The sequence below is a fragment of the Calypte anna genome, chromosome 1, assembly GCF_003957555.1.
Source record: "Calypte anna isolate BGI_N300 chromosome 1, bCalAnn1_v1.p, whole genome shotgun sequence".
NCBI lineage: Eukaryota > Metazoa > Chordata > Aves > Apodiformes > Trochilidae > Calypte > Calypte anna.
This window is the reverse complement of record NC_044244.1, coordinates 39,574,697-39,593,064: the sequence shown is the minus strand read 5'-3', so window position 1 is coordinate 39,593,064 and position 18,368 is coordinate 39,574,697. Positions and strand designations below refer to the sequence as shown.

The 18,368-nt window shown below is 42.4% G+C and overlaps 1 protein-coding gene across 1 annotated transcript; it reads left to right on the top strand.

The window, feature by feature from the left end:
* Positions 1 to 910: 910 nt before the first annotated feature.
* On the top strand, positions 911 to 6,262 carry UPK3A (uroplakin 3A). The gene is given in 8 exon segments (XM_008490278.2): positions 911 to 965; positions 1,657 to 1,809; positions 3,941 to 3,983; positions 3,985 to 4,218; positions 4,603 to 4,748; positions 5,169 to 5,296; positions 5,430 to 5,434; positions 6,175 to 6,262. Coding segments are annotated over 8 exon segments (852 nt in total).
* Positions 6,263 to 18,368: the final 12,106 nt, after the last annotated feature.

The following is an 18,368-nucleotide window of genomic DNA, read 5'->3' as shown; positions in this document are numbered from 1 at the left end:
ATTGCATTATAATCATTTGATTATGCATTTCAAACAGATGTCTGGGGCACAGGGCATATCCATAAAGGAGGCAGTGTAACTGTAGTGATATTAGTGTAAATCTGGAATTGCTTCAGTGACAGCATCTTAGCCCCATTGATTCTGTACAATTTTGCTGATACTGTTTTTTTCTCCTCAGCCTATTGTAAGTGGGTGGTTAATAATTTTGTAATCTGAGCTCCTATGTAATAGACTATTCATAATAGCAATTACTCAAGAAAATTCTCAGCTGAACAGCCGGGTACAACAGGTCAGATTCAGATCTCCCAGTGGTTTGCTCTTCATGTAGGTGCCCTGAATCACACTGGGGTTAACCAGAAGGCTTCTGCTTTTTGAGATGTGACCCAGGAAACACATTTCCAAAGGCAATTATAAGCACTTTTAAGGCTGCCCAGATTCTGAACTCCGAATCGGAACAATCTATGATGTAGACTGCATGCAGGATTCAGATATTCAGTCCCAAATTTTCCCTACGTTTAAGATTTCAAAAGCTTTCAGACAGAAGTTAAACAACAAAGCCACCTATCCCCAGCACAGAGTTAGCTAAATTTTTTACTTTTAAAAGTAAAAAAAGCTAGATTTTTACTACCATAGCACTGCTAACAGATATACTGGTGCCCAAAATCAGATGGAAACCAAAGCTGCAACCCCCTCCCCCAACCAGGATGGGATAATAGCTGGAAGAGGGAGGTGGGGAGGGCTGGGGACACCTGATCAGGAGGAGCAATAAGTATATAGGAAGGTGCTGAGGAGGTGGGCAGCTCCTAACCATGGGGACCTGGTGGAAAGGAGGGGGTGTTAGAGCTCTTCAGTGGGGGCTGCCAACCAACATTGGTTTTCCTTTTGTGGCAGGTTTCTGCAGGGCTCAAGGATGTGCAGCTCTTGGGTTGTATTAGTGTTTTGCTGCTTGGGACAGCTGTGTGCAGGTAAGGCATCTATCTGCAGTCTCTTCTCCTTTTTTGCTTCTCTTCTCTTCTCTTCTCTTCTTCTTCTCTTCTCTTCTCTTCTCTTCTCTTCTCTTCTCTTCTCTTCTCTTCTCTTCTCTTCTCTTCTCTTCTCTTCTCTTCTCTTCTCTTCTCTTCTCTTCTCTTCTCTTCCTTCTCTCTCCCCTCTCTCCGCTCTCTCCCTTCTCTCCCTTCCTTCTCACTTCTCACTTCTCACTTCTCTTTTTTGGGGGGTAGAGTCTTTTGTTTTGTTTTGTTTTCTCTTGGATATCAACTCTCTGCACTAGGACCTCTGTTGGGAGAGGAGTTTAGGGCTTCAAACATGAATTCTGCTGGAGGACAGTGCTTCCACTGGAGGGGGGAGGCTGTACATGACATGTACATGAGTTTCAAGTTTCCACTTTGCCTGTGTCCTTTTGAAATGAAGTGCCCTGCATGTTTGAGGAGCAACATTTCTTACCTCCCTCCCTAAACCCCGAGGTCCTCCTTTCTGCATTAAAGCAAAACCCCTAACTCTCCAACTTTCACAGGCTGCAGAGGCTGTTTTCTGCTCAGCTGCAGTTCATATCCCCTTTTCATGCTTTAATGTCTGCTACCACTACCAGATCTTTCTTTTGAGCCAGAGATGGTAGAAGAATTTTTCATACAATTATTTCTAAAATTTCTCTTCTAGATCAAAGCCTGAAGCCTCAGATTGCAGCCCCTCAGCTTGCTACGATCAATCCCACTTTTACTACAATCACTCTAGAAAAACCCTGCTGTATGTTTGACAGTTCATTGAGTCCAAAGAAACCTTACATCATCTTGTATGCAATGAAGGCATCAGGTGAGGATCCAGCTTTATGTCTCTTTGGAAGATAATTACATGATGCAGCTCTTGCATACAGTTCTTTACAATGCAATAGGAGCAGGTTTGAATGGGGCAAAAGAAAAAATATCTGTAGCTGTTTCCTTTTTCCTTTTTCTTTTTTCTTTTTTTCAATTTTTTCTTTTTTCTTTCCTTTTTTTCTTTTTTCTTTTCCCTTTTCCTTTCGTTTTTCCTTTTTGTTTTTTCCTTTTTCTTTTTTTCTTTTTTTTTTTTCTTTCTCTTTCTTTTTTCTTTTTTCTTTTCTCTTTTTTCTTTCTTTTTTCTCTTTCCCTTTTTACTTTTTCCCCCTTTTTTTTTTGTTTTGTTTTGTTTTTTGTTTTTTGGTAGACAACACCATGTCATGCTAGACTTCTGGCCAAAGGTGCTTGTCCCATGGGCTCATTCAAAAAATTAATTTCATAATTGCTTGGCAATGAAACATTGTTATCAGTGACCTAGAGCAGCCTTCTCTGTTCCCTGCTGTTCTGGCAGCCTTTTTTGAATGCCAGCTAGAGCTGCCCCATAAGCTGGTGGAAATAAATGACTTTCACATCATGGCTTCTCTCCTGAAGGCTGCGTGCAGTCTGCTCTTCTGAACAGCCCAGACAAGAGGATCTTGAGGGGAAAAGCAGTGAAATCAGCCAATAGATAAAACAGTCTTAAAACTTCCACTGCTGATTGTTGCCAAGCTGGACAAGATGGAGGAAAGAGGCCTTGGATGGGTAGAAAGCATAACCAGAGATACCACCCCATGCAGCTAACAAAGACAACAGTGAATCCATATGGCTTAATGGTGAGACACATCCAGCAGCTGAAGTCCATTATCTTTATGCACCTGAAACAGACCACAACAACTGCACTGTAGTTAGATAAAAGGCTGCACTGACCTGATAGCCTAATTCCTGCAAATATGCAAATGTATCCCATGTTTCGTGTCAAAAACTACACAAGGCACTCCATCTTCTACAGATTCCGTGGCAAGAATTTCCTACACAGATGGGTGAATATCTGCAAAAGAGGTTATACACAGAGAAATCTCTTCTGGTGTTTTAAGGGAAGCAGATGCAGGCTTGTTGCTTGGCAGACAGGGAGGAATTTTGTTTGGATGTGTCTCTGGTCTGCAGAGAAGCACACTGACTCACCCTTGGATGCCTCCTGGAGCAGAGAGAAGGGAAACTGAAGAAAAATTAATTTTCTTAACACCTTATGTACAGCTTTGCTTATAAGGAAATGTGTGAGCATATTACAAAGCTCAACGTTGCAGGAACTCTGCTCCATGAGCACAGCAGCTTCCAAGCAGATCCCAGTGTGCCACAGTTTTGGAAAACTTTAGTTTCTTTGCTGCTGATGGCACTGAACAGCTGGAGGGGGCTGCCCCCGAAAATAACACCCAGTTGCATAGCTTGGCAACATGTTGTCGGTCTTGTGCCTTGGCTTTGCAGCAGGAAAGGGTTGAGAGCTGACACTGAGCTTCCAAACCATGTTTTAGGGCTGGGTGCTGATCCATGTTTTGTTTGAAGCTGTGAGGACTTTAAAACATTCTGTAGTATGTTGTCTGGAAGCAGTGACATGCCTGGCTGGCCAGAAATGGAGATACTGCATTTGCTCAGGCAGCTGCTGATCTACATCCTTGTGGGGTCTGGGAGGTGCAGCTCCTGTGTGACCAGAGATCTAAGGGTTTCTGTTCCAAGAGATGGGTGAGTTGTGATTCTATGGGAACTCTGCCTTGGCTATCAAATCTGAAGTGGCAGGATCTAGCGGATGTCTATTGGCATCATGTGTGGCATGGGGGAAGAGCAGCCTTTGCCACCCTCCTCCCCACTACGTCAGATTTTCCTGGGTAAAGAGAAATTTTAGGATGGATGCTACTAATAAGTATTGTCCTGAGATATGCTGTGGATCCTTCAGGGAGTTTCTGAGGGACGGAAGTAAAGAGCTACATCAACAAATAAAGAGGAAGAGGTAGGATCACAGCCAAACTAGTAGCAGATTTTTGGTTTCCTTTTTCAGTGTTTTGGGGTAGAAGAGTAAGTTGCCATGTAAATACAAGGTGAACAGAAGGAGCTGTACTATTTTTAACAGCCTTGTCAAAAAATCATCTGTTCTGCAGCAAGTGTGATAAGCTCCCTGGTGACTGACAACAACAGCAAACCACAACAGCAAGTTCCAACAAACAAACAGGGGACAGCTTGGACCTTACAAGGCTGCCTTGTTCAATGTACCCAACTGTGCATCACCTCCCAAGCTTGCTGATGTAGGAGATGTCAACAAAGGTTCTGATGTCCTGAAACAAAACCTCTTCAGAGTTGGGGATGATGGGACATGTTTGTACCACCCAAACTTCCTAGCTGTCTGTAGCCCACCTCTTGCACCAGACACAACATACAGGTATAATTCTTACTTCCTACAAGGTGATTGCTACTCTTAAAACACAGTAGGAAACAAAACTGAGTCTGTAATGTTCCTGTGAAAAGGGACAATGTGAATTACCAGTCCATAGCTGAAATGTTTTATTGCAAAGCCAGTCACAAATATGACTCGGGTTGGACTAGCATCCCACAGATGGTGCTCTAGCAATGATGAGTTTTACCAGGTTAAATTCATGAATCAGTAGGAAAATTCATGGGGGAGCTGCTGGATCTGCAGCAGCTGGAGTAGGCAGTACAATAACAACATCTGATTAGAAACTGCTGGTAGAAAAGGATTCTGACTGGTAAATTATGTTGAGTGTTTATCATGGAGTTTGTGTTAGACGATTCCGCTGAATTGCAGATGTGGACCTGGTGCTGCTTGTTTTATTTTCATGGGATTCCGTGGAATCGAGGTTCTCTTTGGTCTCCAGCTTCAGGATGCCCCTAATCTGACTGGAGATTTCACACTGAAGGTCAAGTGGCCTGCAGACTTGTCTGATCTCTGTTGTTGGGGGAATCTGACCTTAATTCAGGCACCCTGACAACTGTTACCTGAAATGCTTGTTTTGGTGTTGCCAGCTATTCAGAAGCAAAAATGGCAGTCACCTATCTGCTGCAGAGACATAATATGCGCACATGGAATCCTTAAGCCTCCGCAGACTGCTTTCCTACAATTCATGACATGGGATCTGGTGCTGTTGACAATTCTCATTAATACAGATATTTGTCATACTGGCTACTCTGCTGAGGAAAGCTTATAAACTCTAAATGCTGACACTGAGTCTTAAAATTATTTCTCATAAATCATCTAATACTTCAGGTACAGAAATAATCAGTTTGCCTCTCCTAAATCACCAGCTTTCTCCTATTTAGCAGGAGTGTTTATGGTCAACAGAGCATAGGAACATTCTTTCCATGCTTTTCTAGTTGAACTTGCTATGAAAATTGATACCTGGCCTGGTCACAGAAGTGGAGGCATGATTGCCATTACAACAGTCCTGAGTGTTCTTCTGTTTCTTCTGCTTGCTGGCCTTTTTGCATCTGTGTTTTCTGCTGTCACATAAGTACTGCTGCACCTTCCTACTTCCAGTAAGAGTACCCAGCCCCTCAGTCATCACACTTCTTCCTTGTGGCCCCAAGCTAGGGGCTGTTTGTTTGTTGCTGGTCTTGTTTCAGATGACAGACCAGATGGTGTTCTCCAAATTTTGAAGCTGGCAAAGGGAAAAGACTACTTTATCCCTAAGATCAGCAGATCTTGTTATTATTACACAGCCATAAACTTACCAGCAGCCAGACTTTAGTAAAGACTATAGGGGAAAAAAACCCCAAACAGTAGACTTGCACATATGTAACGCCTGTGTATTCTTCCATTTTGCAACTTTCCATCTATTCAAGAGTTTGGAAACTGGTTAAAGAGTGCAGGCGTTTGTAAAGATTACATAATGTCCCAATTAATGCCTTTGTTTTAATTTGTTTGCCTCCTCCCCAGGAGAAATAAGTTACCCCTTTGAATTAACAAATGAGGCTTTGCTGGAGCTGTATAATTGAACTAGTCTATAAATATTCCCCAGTCTTCCATGCCTTCTGCCCTGGGAAGTCAATGAAGCCAAATTGATTCCTAAACTGAACTTTTGAGGGAATGAACTAAATGTTATAAATGGTGGGTATCAGGGCAGCTAACACCAACTTCTTTCATTCACTTGAAAATTATGCAAGTGCTCTGTATTTGGTCAGCTCTGCCAGGCTCTCCTGGATTAAAGATGTGGAAAGCAAAAACTGATTTGCAATTGATTATTTTAAAAAAAAAAACAATCTATGGGCTCCTCTCATGCTAAGTTAAGTTAAGTAGCAATCAGCCTTTGCAAAATGTTGTGACAGGAGGCTCCACTCAGTCTCTACCAGATTTTAATAAAGCCTTTCATTTGCCCACCAGGGGATCGGAAGATTCCTCTGCAAAGAAAAGGCCCATGTCTCAGACTATTCAACAAAGTGAACCAAGACCACAGTTAAGCTCTGAATGAACAACCTGTTTCAAGTCAAGGGTGAAAATGCAACTGAATTACTACGTGTGATAGACTTACAGGACTGTCCCTTCAACTAAATGCTATTCCAAAAGACTCTACCATATGCAACCTGGAAACTGGAGATGAACAGAGCAGATGAAATAAGGACAGCACTTTGTCTTGCAGTACCTGATACCCTGTCTTGTCCAGTTGAGATTTGATTTAGTTTATTGCCTTGCATAGCACAAATCAAATGTTTGGATTGCAGGAAGAATCTTCACAAAGATACTTCAGCTCCAGTGGTATGATCAGAGGTTGTCTAATATACACATCTCAGCTGAGGTAAGCATTACTGCAGACCTCTGATCTCCTGCTCACCATCAGATGAACATGATGTAGCCGCTTGTGTCTCAGCCTTTCTCTGCAGCAACTGATCAGGAATTAAAGAAAAACAAGCTGCTTCAGAAAAAGATGTTCTCTGGGAAAACTAGGGATTAAAAGGTAGACAACAGGGAACTATTTGCTGCTTCCTTGGGATTTTTTGTGTCATAAGGATTTCTCTTTTTCCTCTCCTTCCCTAAAAGAAAGCAAGAAAATTTCACATTGTTCCTTGCGTAGCAGAGAAATTATGATCACAAATAATTAAATACCCTCAAGCAGACCTGCAGGGATGAAAGCTAACAAAATTCCTTCAAAGAAGGTCTGTTCTTTCTGAGTTCTGTATAATTTGTTGGTGGGCTAGAAAGGGGAGATACTGCTTTAGGGAGAAATAGGATATTCACTGTTGCCAGGTTAAGCTTCATTTCTGACCCTTACACAAGGCAGCAGCAAGCCAGCACTCTTCACATCTTAGTATATAGGTTGGTGAAGTTTTTCTGAGCTGATTCTCTTCCTTCATTTCACGATCTCAGTTGGTGATTAGAAGTAACTTTTGCCCCAAGTTTGAGCTATGTACTGCTTTTTTCCATTGATGCCACCTTCCATGTGGCTTTGTCTCTATCAAAGACTTAAGGAAGATCCTTATACCTTATACCTCTTGAGTACACAGAAGCAACTGCCCTATTGTAGCAAGCACTTAACTTGTGATAAGCACAGAGCCACCACTAGTTTTTTGATAGTTTTCCTAGTTTTTTAGTTTTCCTAGTTTACCATAAAATTACTGGTAAAAAAGCTGTGTCACAAAAAAACCCAAACCCATTACTAAGTTTTTCATTAAAGGCCTACATGTAATAAAAAGTACTGTGTTAAAGAGTACATCCAACAGCATATTCTCTTTTCCTTTTCTGTATTTTTCTTCTTTGCTTCTATGTAGTATTTGTCCTTGTCTCCTGTGATGCCAACTCAAAAGCATTAAAGCTCTCTCTCAACTGATGGATAAACTGGACTACTTCCCCCACTGGGCCTTGGAACCACAGAATTGTCATGGTTGTAAAAGACCTGTAAGATCACTGTGTCCAACCATCCACACAGGAAAACACACCATGCCACTAGAGCATGTCCTGAAGTGTCTCATCTACACTGGTTTTAAATCCCTTCAGGGATGGTGACTCCACCACCTGATGGGGCAGCTCATTCCAGCACCTGACTACTCTTTCAGTGAAGAAATTCTTCCTCAGGTCTAGTCTAAACCTCCCCTGGTGCAATTTTCAGGCCATTTCCTCAGTCCTATTTTTATTTACTTGGGAGAAGAGGCCAACACCCACCTCCCCTACATCCTCCTTTCAGGTAGCTGTAGAGAGCAATAAGGTCCCCTCTCAGCCTCCTCTTCTCCAAACCTAAACAATCCCAGTTCCCTCAGCCTCTCCTCATAGGACCTGTTTTCTAGACCCTTTACCAGCTTGGTTGCTCTTCTCCAGACACACTCAAGAAACTCAATGTCCTCCCTTTAGTGAGGGAATGGGAATTGTTCCTCAGTTTAGACAATGTCTGTAGGTGTCTTTTTGTTATTTCAGCAGTAGTATCTAACAGTTTTAGAATTTATACCATAATATACACCAAATTGCTATTTAGGAATTTGTTAAAAGGATATGTTGTAACAGAGTAATGGAAATCTAGAGGATGAGGAAACAGCAATACTGAGTTTATATTCTGTAGCAATACTTACACAGCTAGTTCTGTGTGGGTCTGTATAGACAGCTGCATTAGAAACTAGAATTTATTTTCATTGAAAATAATTCCTTGTAAGAGAAGGAATACATCACAGACTTCACATGCAACCAAATTCTAGGAAAATAGATCTGAATTATTTCTACTGATGTCAAATTAACTACCAAGCTGAAAACTAAATTCTAGCACATATTTTAAAAGTAACTTGTATAATTGTTTTCATGGTTGCTTCTGATGTTAGTAATAATACTCAATTAATTCAATTATCCCAGATGCATCCAACCAGAAGGCAGTTGGGTCTTTCAAAATGCATAATGATAGCGTGGCCACTGAAGAATGCAAAAGGAGTGAGATGCCATCATTTGTGACTAAAAAAAATGATTTTAAAAAATTGTAATTTCCTAATAATTATACTTGGCCTACACAGAGGAACTTCTTTCTTCTGAGTAAGCTTGGCTAAAGCATGTGCTGCTACATAACCATTTTTCCTAGTTGGAGCAGAATTCAGCAGTAGAGTTCTGAAGGTTTAAAAGCATTAGTAGTAGTTTTCCCATGATAAAAGAAAGTAAAAAGGAAGGCTGTGTACAGTCCTAGCTACATTAACAGGCTGAAGGCTAAAAGAGTGTATAGTGGTATAAGGGTGTGGCATACAGCTTTGCTATTTCTGTTCACAGGCGTTAATTCCAGTTAATAGTTTTAACTGTGACTTTAATATGAGAAAGAAAGAGGTGGTGTTAAATTCCTGAAATCTGATCATTTTTAGAGCAGTGTTTTGTTTCCTCATTTATCCACAAGCCAGTATTCATAAACAGGATCTGTGACGTTTCAGTACTGCATTTAATCATACAGTGCTTTCTGGTTAAAACAAGGCAGCAGCTGAGTTCACTTAGTCTCTCTGCTGACCTTTTTAAATATATTTTTTAAATAGCTCTTGTATCATGACTTTGGAAAATGACACATATGTTCTTCAAAACACTGTAGATTCTTTCTGAATGAAAGGAGTTATTTAAATATAAAGGACTGTTCTTTCCTTAAGAACACGAGTAAATCTGGGACAGATTCTGTCCCACACTTGCCAGTATAATCCAAGCCAAATCCATTGAAGCCTGACTGTTTTCTCTGCATTTAAACAAGCACAGCTTAGCAGCAGATTTTATTCAGGACTGAAGCCCTTTCTCAGGAAACATCCCTACTGAGATTTGCCTGAGATCTGAAAGTTTATACACAGTTGGAATGTGTTTATCAATATACTCTTCCTCCCACATCCCCTCCCACCTCCCCTTCTGGCATCAGCACAACTGGCCAGAGCCCAGCTCAAGCTCAGAAGGACTGGTCTGATGGAAGCACATCTCTCTGCAGCCTCACTGAAATGGTGGCTCTGCTTTTGGCAGCAGGATAACCTCAGTGTTTATCTCAATTTTGGCTCAGAGAGAGGAATTCTCAGCTCAAATGTCAGTAGATTCCTGCATTACTGATAGCACACGAGGTAATTACAAGGGGACATGATGGAGCTAAGGCTACACATTCATGTATCACTTTTAAATACCAGTTTAACGAAGAGTTTGAGTCTGAACCTAGCTTTAAGCATGTGAGCATCAGAAGAAGACTCTTCAATAAGCAGAAAGCTGGAAAAATATATTGGTTTAATCTGAAATGTATTTTCACAAGAGAAAAAAAGAATGTGAAAAGTGTCAGTGAACATCAAAGCACTGTCCAAACAGCTTGGTTTTGGTTTGTTTGTTTTTTTTTCTTTTGCTTGTTTGTTTGTTTTTTCAGGGGGAGGCAGGAATAATTTCCTAACCAGCTGAAATAGAGTTGTTATGTACATCTCTCAGTAGATTTTTTTTCCCATCGTGTATTTGCATGGAAAATAATTTTCTCTGATTTGACAGGCTGAGAGAGCTGGGGTTGTTCAGCCTGGAGACAAGAAAACTCTGGGGAGACCTCATAGTGGCCTTCCAGTACCTGAAGTGGACCTACATGGAACCTGGGAGGGGGGAGTTTACAAGGGTGTGCAGGGATAGCATGAGGGGCAACAGTCTTAAACTAGAACAGGGGAGATTTAGGTTAGACTTTAGGAAGAAGTTTGTTACTATGAGGATGGTGAAACACTAGAACAAGTTGCCCAGAATGTTGGTGGTGGCCTCATCCCTGGAGACATTTAAGGTCAGGCTTAGTGGGACTCTGAGCAACCTGATCTAGCTGAACACGTCCCTGCTCACTGCTAAGGACTAGATGACCTTTAAAGGTTTCTTTCAACCCAGTGCATTCTGTGATCCTATTTTGTCCCTTATTTTCAACATTGCCTTTCTGTCCACTGATGAACAAAATTATAGCACCTAGAATGGTTATTTCTTATGTCAATCGTATCCCCCAAATATATTCCCAAAAGCATTCACCCCCTCTTTGCAGTTTATTCCCAATCATCAAGGCAGCAGTAGATTTATTTTCTTTGAAAATAGCAGGATGTGAAGAGTAGCAACTTTCTTTGTCTCATCGAGACAAGGTTGCTCAAAGCCCCATCCAACCTGGCTTTTAACACCTCATAGAACCTTCTATGTCTAAACACAAACAGATCATTACCTCAGAGCTGATCCAAAGCCTACTGCATTCATATAGGAAAACATTCTGTGCCATGCAGTGAGCTTAAAATTAAATTTTTTTCCTGTTTTTATCTTTTAGGAAATGAAATTTTTCCAATAATTAAGAATTGGTTAAAGTCAGTGACTGGTGATTACTTTCATAAAATGACTGTCGAAGTGCATGACAACCCACAATAAGAAAGAAAAAATAATAGAACTGTAGCTGTAGTTCTCAGATAACTCATACTGAGAAGGATGGTCTTCTACCTTATGCCAGGGGAGAAGGAGCTCTGCATCACTCCATAAAATGTGCTGATCAATTTAAAAGCAATAAATGTGATGTGAATTTCGGTTACATCTGAAATATATTTAAAATTATCTGTTAGCAAAGTTGTCATATCTACTGATGCATTTATTCACAATTTCACTACTCTCAAATTCTCACTAGGCAATCACAATTTTATTTGAGAAATGCACAATAATCTGCTTTTTATAGTCTTGATAAATTATGTTCAGGCTTTCTCACATGAGTTCTTTCCCTACCTCTAAATTCAGTTTTCCTTTTTTCCTCTCCTATTTTGTCCATTGCTTTGAGCATCAAATAAAAATGAGTGATATTCATAAGTAAAAGATAACCACAAATAATTCCTGACTCAAACTGCAATAACACTGAATCTTGGTTGAAAGAAAGACTATTCCTTAATAAAAACAAGAAAAAAAAATCCCATCACATTATTTTATTGTAAAGGTGAATTATTAAAGAAGTCAAAGCCATATCATAAAAAATTTAATAAGAACTTTTTAGTACTTTTTGTATGCTTACCAAATCCCAACAGACCTTCTCAATACTTGAGTTACACTTACTCAAACTACGTGTAGGCCTACATTAAAGTGGACTATGATGTATATATTTTATTTTTTTTTAAATTCTAGTAATGTATATTTACAAGCAAAAGCCCTTGAGTGAACAGAACTGCATATTCACACTGTGGGTAGCTCCAGTCAGTACACTAGGAAGCGCCCTTGTTATGTGTGAGAGAGTCTAGGAGTATTTAGTGATTGAAAAACAGATTTGAGAAGTACTGTATCCCAGCTGGTAGCATCTGTCATAGCAGAAAGCTTGGCAAAGACACGGGTGAGGCAGAAGTTAACACAAATCTGGACTATAAGTACATTTTTAAAACATAGTATAGTGATCACCTGAATTCTCCTACAGTTCAGTCAAACCACAGGTCATGAATCGGTTTTAGCCACCTATGACAAGTCTTGATGCTGCCTTCTACGTGTTAAAGACTACCTGAAGATTAGCCCTGCTGTACCCAGCTAACTTATTTTCTTGATGGTGAAGGGAGGTATGGTCATCCAAAGCCAAAGGTCCAGCTGACACTCATAGCACAGATCTGGAACTACAGGAGTGGTGCTACCTGTGGATGGCAAAGTTTTACCCAAACATCACATGAAAAATATGTCCCACTCAGGTGCACAAACATGCATTATAAAGACTGCAAGGAGAAGGATGCATTCCCTATTTCTGAGACTCTCCCAGCACTCCGGTGTGGCAGATCCGAGGGCTGTGATTTGGACATCACAGATCCCCATGGGCCTGGGATGCCTGCACCAAGAGATGGAGGCAGTGTGTTGCCTGCTGGATCCCTGCTCTGTGCATTAGGAACCTGGGCACCTGCTCTGGGGATTGTGTCTGCTGTCACAAAGCAAGTATTTTGTAGTGCTGGTGCTCAGCACACCAGGGCAGGGCCATCTCTGTTTAAAAACTAAACCTGAGCTCCACTGTTCAAAAGCTTCGTCATTTAACCTGCCACAATTAGAACATGTGGCTGTACTGAAAAAAAGGGCAAAGCTGATGAAAAGAGAAGGCTTTCACAGAAGGCAAACAGGTTCAGGGCACAACAGCAAAAAGAAAACCAACAAAAAATGGCCCAACCAACAAGCACGACTTATGGTAAGCTAACAAGATTATTATAGACAGGAATGTATATATAATAACATAAAGAAAACTTCTTCCATAGGGGGGTCAAACCCTAGGATAGATATCCAGAGAACCTGTGGATTCTCCATCCTTGGACATATTCAAAACTTGACCATGAGCAACCTGACATATTTCTGCTTTGCACTATGGACTAGACAACCTCCAGAGATCCCTTCCAACCTAAATTTAATTATATTACACTGTTTACATGTTCATATATATACACTGTGAGCCAAGCGTGCAATGGTTTTGTAACACAGAAATAAATTATCAACAAATGCACAATTGTATGGTTAAAAATAAATATGGCATCAACAGAAAAGATAAGCTATACAGTTGAGTTGCCACATATATGAACAATAATACAGAGTGCATCCTTCAAACAACTGTTCTCACAGCATGTGAGGTATTACTTTCTCAGAAGACCATCTGACAGATGCTTCAGCTGCAGGGCATTATGCCAAGCAATGCTTAAAATTTCCTAGGAGGTACAAAGAATTTTGCAGAGAGTTCATCTCTAAAGGGAGTTATTTCTGCTTGAGTACACAGGTATGCTTCCTATGAGCTACAAAGGTACACAGGATATTGAGAGTTGAACTACTTTTTTATATTCTGTTGCATTGTGCAACATTCAAGAGATCCTCTTTTGTAAAAACAAGAGCTCATTGTGCTATCTGTTCTGCAAACAAAGAGCAAACCTGGCTTATAGTGTAGGATGGCCCAGTGCTTCTTTGTTTGGTACCAGAGAATCTGTTCCATACAACAGAGAAAAGCTCTATATCCCATACCTGAAAAAGACTGATTTTTGCAGACTGATGTATTTTTATACACTGGCTTGTTAGTATGGAATTAAATAACATAAATGGAATATGATATTCCCCTTATATTACTCAAGATACTTCACCCTGAGATGAAAAATATGTTTGCTTGAAGGTAAACATCTATATAATAACTTATATTACTTTAAGGACAAATATTCCTTCTTTACTCCTCTGCTGTGTTAGAAACCTGTGGTACTGTTCATATTCATATTGTTCATTGCCTGGCACATTCCCAATCTTATGCACCATTTTCTAAGAAATGAAGTGTTTAGGTCACTATTTCCAAAGACTTATCAACACTCAGAACTGAATCATCTGTAGCTGAACCGGTGTATATTCTCTCAGTTACAATGTTCCCTGGGCCCTCATCCTACAAGTCCTGGATTTGTGCCTAGAGAAGCAGTGGGTTCTGGGAGAATTTTAAAACCACTTTTGAGCTGTTGGACAACAGACAAGTTTACTTGGTTGTTGGATAAGCAAGTAAAATTTATAATGCGTTTAAGTAGCAAGAAAAACTAAGAAGGAGACATTTAAATTTGTTTTTATACTGGCAGTGTTCTAGTTTTATTTGGTAAGTTATATCCTACATCATCTTCCTACGATACCTGTACCACACTTGCTCAGGTACAGCAGCACACATATTTTCAGTACACACTGAATATTATTACAGATCATCTGAAAATAGGTATCAAGAAAACTAACTTACTCTTTCTTTCTGGCAGAAGCTTCTTCACAAGCAACCTGGAATTTCTACCGTGATTGTACTCCGTGGGATTTTTATAATAGCACTGATAATAAATTACATGTTTTTCTTAAAACTTAAATTCTGGATGACATTTTGCAATCGGATAAAAAGTACTCCAGAAAACAGATTTAAACAACTCAGCATTTTCTAAGGGAAAGGCTGAGGAAAACTGTTTCATTTGTCCCTGTTCTTTCCCCTTGTGTGCTTCTAGCATGCCAGTATTTTCTGCCAGGAATCTGAAACTTCATGTGAGAGAGTAAGGGAGGGGGAAAAGCAGAGCGTATGTACAGAGTAGGAATTGCCTTCTCCTCATAAAAGTAAATAACAAGCTAAACTATATTTAAATTAATTTATATGGGGAGAGGGTTCAGCAAGCCCCTAGTAAGTCCTGCTAATCTACACTCCCACTGTCTAACTTTGCTCTTGCCTTTCTAGTGACCCCTCTCCAAAGCACAGAATCACAGAATGTTTAGGTTGGAAGAGACCTCCAAGTTCATCCAGTCCAAACTTTGACCAACATAATAGTCAACTACTAAACCATGTCCCAAAGGACCAGGTCCAAATGCCTTTTAAATGCCTCCAGGGATGGTGACTCCACCACTGTCCTGGCCAGGCCATCATCCAGCCTAACCCTCCCCTGGTGCAGCTTCCATCCATTCCCTCTGGTCCTGTCACAGTTTACTAAGGAGCAGAGGCTGTTTCCCTCCTCGCTCCACCTTCCCTTGAGGCAGCTGAAGAGAGGGATAAGGTCTCCTCTCAGCCTCCTCTTCTCCAGACTGAACAACCCCACCTCCCTCAGCTGCTCCTCACAGGACTTGTGTGTGCTTCAGGCCCTTCATGAGCTTCATTGCCCTTCTCTGGACATACTCCATCACTTCCATGTCCCTCTTGTAGTGAGGTGCCCAGAACTGAACAAGGTACTTAAGGTGTGGCCTCACGAGAGCTGAGTACAGAGGGATGATCACCTCCCTATTCCTGCTGGACACAGTGCTCCAATACAAGCCAGGATGCCATTGGCCTTCTAAGCCACCTGCACACACTGCTGACTCATGTTTAGTCGACTGTCAACCAATACCCCCAGGTCCCCTTCCAGCTTACAGCTTTCTAATCACACTTCCCCAGGTCTGTAGCTTACCATGGGGTTGTATTGACCCAGGTGCAAGACCTGGCATTTGGCTTTGTTAAACCTCATGCAATTAACCTTGGCCTGTTGATCTAACCAGGTCCCGCTGTAAGGTTTCCCTACCCTCCAGCAGATCAACAGAGCCACCTAGTTTGGTGTCATCTGCAAACAGGCAAAGAAGAGCCAGCTAGAGACACCAGAGGGGCAGCAATGGCTGCCAGTGGTATTATGGACATCATCTCTTGCTGGACCCAACAAATTCAGCAGCCTGGTGGAGCTGATGGTGAGGCAGACCCTGCCTTGCTGCCCTCTGTGGCCTCCATGCCTGGCTGCCATGTACCAAACTTCCACCTGGCAGTGTCAGGGTAGCAGCAGGAGGAAGGGGCTCATATTCTGGTGTTTGGGATAAAGCAGGGTTGAACACACAGATATCTCTTGGAGAAGTGGGGGTGGAACAGAGCTCAGGGGGCGCAGGGGAGGCTTCAGGGGCCACAGGGAAGGAAGTGAAGGTGGGAAGGAGATGGCTGAGGCAAGGTGGGGCTGCCATGGCTGTGTGTGGGGAAGATGGCTCCAGAGGAGCACGGACATCCTGGAGGCAGGATGGGTTGGATCTTGGGCCTACCAGTACAGAAATGGTGAGGGGGCTAATCTCGTAACATGCAGTTTTTTCCACTAAGATAAAAAAAACCAACTCCCAGCTACTTACTGCTCCCTACCTTGCTGAGGCAGCTCGGTCCATCCTGAGAGGAGTTCTCCTGAGTGCAGACAGGAGACCTGTGAAGGCTGACCCGGGTCCCCAAGAGGCTGCTGCCAGCTGTGTCCAGCAAGCAGAGCAGGCAAGGTCCAGACAGATAAATCCCCCAGAACCCGTCTGTGTGACCAGACAGAGCCCCTAAGGGTATGTCTGCCCTAGGAGAAAGCTTAGGGCTGCTGTGCCCACCCCCAGCTACAGCTTCCAGCTGGGAGGCAGTGGCTGCCATAGTTAAACAACCAAGCCCCACCAGGGCAGATTGGTGTCTCTTAAGCCAGGAGCTTAAGCCCATCTTTATTTTTCAGCCTGATCACCTGAAGAAATAAGGTGACTACAGCCATGCCAGCTCTTGCGTCTGCTGTGCACCTCCAGCCAAATTCTGGTGAAGTGCCGTGATCTCAAAGATAATTAAGACTCAGCTTAATTAGCAGCCATGCCAGCAGCTGGGCAGAAGAGATATGTGCCCTGCTACAGGGAAGGCAGAAAGACACTGTTGCCTCTCCCTTGGAAGGAAAAGCAATTTATTTTCACTCAGTGAATCAAAAAGGCTTTTCTTCCCAGAGCTTCGCTGCCCCGTGAGCTGCAGTGGTAGCTGATTTCGTTTGCTCAGCTCCCCGTGCTATGGACCAGAGTTTGCTGGTGGATGTTTGTGCGAGGGTTTGGATGGCTCATGAGATGCCCCACAGAGCCTGTCAGACCTCATTCCCCAGCTGAGGGCATGGTGATGATGGCCTGGATGCAGTGAACGCTGCCCTGTTAGACTGTGAGGTTGTTCAGGGTTGTGACAGCCCAGGCCCTCCTGCAGCAGGTGTCCCTGAGCCTCTTCTGGTTGCCCACCACGAGTGGGTTGTGGGTGGGCGAGGGTGCCCCACTCCAGGAGTACAGGCTGCCCTTCCCTGCAATGGTTGCTCAAGGGCTGAGGTTATACATGTCAAGATTTCTGAGGGATGATCTTGTCTCAGTAGCTACCTGACTGAAGAAGAGGGAGGAAACCATTTGGTTTAAACGTCACAAGGGGAAAAGTATGCAAGAGGAGAGGAAGGGATGGGGGTTGTACAGCCTGACAAAACTGGGACTGAGTGGCAAAACTGTGCCGAAGGGAAGGATGGAAAGTGATTGTGAATGGGATTTATGGAGCAAACAGACCAGAATTAGGAAACAGGAAGAAAAGGAGGCTGAAACGTATTGTGTAGTGTAGTGAAATGAGGCAATAAGATGTTGCTAATTACGAGGTGGGAGACGTGAGCTTGTGTTAAGCCCACCTGTGCCCAATTAGGGCTGACCCCAGCTGCGCATGAGCAGGATTGGGCAACCAATAAAGGGGAGCTTCCTAATGCATCCTCAGCTCACTCTGGAGCAGCCAGAGGAGGAAGTTGGCTGAGTCTGGGGCAGAAGTACCAAACAAGGCTACCCAAGTCTAAAGGCAGCAAGATTGGAGCACTGTTTGTGCACCTTGGCAAGAACACCTGTTTGACTTTGAAGTGCTGTGCCCCAAGAAAGGTTTGTCTGCTACAGTTTAGGGTAGGAAGATACCATTAACTGAGATGATAGAGAGGGGATAGTTAGATCTAGTTGACTGTACATTAAACAGAAGGGTGGACTCTGACTGTGAAGGAAGCAGATGCCAGATTGAGCCTGGAGAGGAAAAAAGTCTGAAAGGGAGCCAAGATGCTCAAGGAATGGGAGATTGTACAGCACAAAGAGCCAGAAAAAGGACAAAGTAGGAGTGCATATCATTGTGCAAAGGAAGGACAAGAGCAGGGGAAGTGCTGAGGGATAAGGAGAGAGGAAACTAAACATGGCCTGGCAAAGAAACTATATTGATTGTATTAAAAATCAATGACTCTCACAATGAAATTATGGCTGGCTGGGTGAAGAAATCAAGATTAGAACAGGAAGAATGAGAAGGGAAGGAACAGAGGATCAACTTGGGATGGCGGCAGGACCCTAACAAACTGCCAAGGAAGGAAGGTGGTGCTGTATGCATGAAATTGGAAATATAAAATACT